We start from the raw sequence: 2,035 nt of genomic DNA on the forward strand, positions 1-2,035 counted from the left end.
ATTCCTTAATTGTTGTCACAAGATGTTGGATTAACACATTTCTGGAATAGCTGTCTGTTTACACTCTGGAGACCCACCGTCCACTAACCACTTTCTAATTGAATTCTAATCACATTCAAATAGCTCAATAACCAGCCTCAGCTGCAATTCATAAAACTTTAATTGCCATCCATAAATCCTGGGCTCCCCAGAGCGGGGCATCCCTACAACCCAATTACACTTCCCTAGCAGGCAAGAGAGACTGTCGCAGAGATGGAAAGAGAAAAGGAGGGACAGAAGGACAGAGGACAGAGAGACAGTCGTGCCTCCAGCTAAGAAGCTGGTGCTCCCCTAGCATTTGAGCTCTTGGTTCTCACAGGTGCAGGAAGTCCTGCCCCCACATTTCTTTGCACTACTGTGGACTCAAGGCCTGAAATTAGCTGTTTTGGGGAAAGGGTCAGATTTGTAGCTGTGGCTCACCCTCCCTACTCCAGACAGATTTTCTACAGGGGGGTGGGGGGCCGGGGAGAAGAGAAAGCTGTGGCCTTGCCTTCCCCAAAGATCAATAGCCCTGTCTGGCAGCCACCCTTTCAGGTAGCCACGGGTGTCCAAGTTTTCCACAGAACACTGTGCCACTCATAGATGTCCTTTTCCAAATACTCCTGCCATCTGAGGCTGGATTCCTTGCATGGCTCAATTTCCTTCTATCTTTTTGGGGTTTTAAATGAGTGCAGAGGGGACAGTGCTTCCCAGATAGTCTGCCAGCTGCCCAAGATCTGTAAATGCGAAGATGCAGGAGGGGGGACCCAGAGCAAAGAGGGCTAGGGCTTGGGTCCTCTCTCCAAAGTCCTTGGATGGAGTTGGTAAGTGGTGGAACCATTTGGAGAAAGAAAAGAGTGACGCTTCAACATCTCTCTTTGCCAAAGGGGGAGCTGCCCATTAGAAAGGGACACAAAGAAGGGTCATTGATCTGAGTAGCCCCAAGTGCAAAGGCATTTTAGAGCTTCTCGAAATCAGAATGAAAAGCCCGTCAGCTTCTTAGCTGGGAGGCCTCACTGTTACTCCCGGGATCCCTCCTGAACTACCCACATGAATGACCTTGGCCAAGGCCAAAAGCTGGGGGGCTCCGCGTGCGCCCGTATGTGTGCCCATGGCCTAAGCTGTGCTCCGGGACTGGGCTGCTGCCAGTCTTTGCCTGCACAATCCTGGTCCAAGCTGCAGGCCTCACACTTTACCGCGCCTTCGTCACGGTTGGCACAGAGGAGCAGGGAGCACTGGGCATCCCTATTAAAAAGGCTTCAAAGTCTCCACCTGGTGCGCCCTGCGGCCGGGAGCGGAGGAGTTGGGCTGGGGCCCAGGATGGAGAAGGGGTGGGATGGAGGATTCAGCTCTGATTTCTCGGGAAAGCGTGGAGAAAGAGGGGGAGGAGGCCGGCCTCCCCGCGAAATTAACAAAACCTACATTTTGCAAAGTCTCCCCTCATCCCCCTCCTCCGAGTTATTCCCTGCCGCGCGCCCGCCCCTCCTCGCCGCTTCTGTTGTGTGTGACTCGGGCAGCCTATCCCGAGGGTGGGGAGCAGCCGAGGAGCCTGAGCCGAGCGGTACTCAACTGCATCACGTGCCGGGGTGGGGGCTATAAAATCCCGGAGCCGGGGCGCTGGGCGGGGGACCTCAGGACCAGCCCTCTCCAGGGACCCCTTTGTTCGCAGCCCAGACGCCGACACCTCCGCATCCCCAAGGGCTTGACTGGCTGCACCGGCTCTGCGCCCCGGGCAGAGCTCCGAACAGGAGAGGGGAGGGGGCGCCACAGCCTGCCGGGCCCTCCGGCCACCCACCCCTCCAGACATGTCGCGATCCTTCTATGTCGACTCGCTCATCATCAAGGACTCTTCGCGACCCGCGCCCTCGCTGCCCGAACCGCACCCCGGGCCAGATTTCTTCATCCCGCTGGGCATGCCGTCCCCGTTGGTGATGTCCATGCCCGGGCCCGGCTGCGCGTCCCGCAAGAGCGGCGCGTTCTGCGTGTGCCCGCTCTGCGTCACTTCGCACCTGCCCTG

At 57.2% G+C, this 2,035-nt stretch overlaps 1 protein-coding gene across 1 annotated transcript in view; it reads left to right on the forward strand.

The window, feature by feature from the left end:
- Window positions 1–1,566: 1,566 nt before the first annotated feature.
- GSX2 (GS homeobox 2) overlaps window positions 1,567–2,035 on the forward strand; it is a 2,474-nt gene continuing 2,005 nt past the window's right edge. The window contains exon 1 of the mRNA XM_014548459.1: window positions 1,567–2,033. Within this exon, the coding sequence (XP_014403945.1) occupies window positions 1,824–2,033 (210 nt within the window). The 5' untranslated portion in view covers window positions 1,567–1,823. The remainder of the gene's footprint in view (window positions 2,034–2,035) is intronic.

Source organism: Myotis brandtii, unplaced genomic scaffold, assembly GCF_000412655.1.
Source record: "Myotis brandtii unplaced genomic scaffold, ASM41265v1 scaffold51, whole genome shotgun sequence".
Taxonomy (NCBI): Eukaryota; Metazoa; Chordata; class Mammalia; order Chiroptera; family Vespertilionidae; genus Myotis; species Myotis brandtii.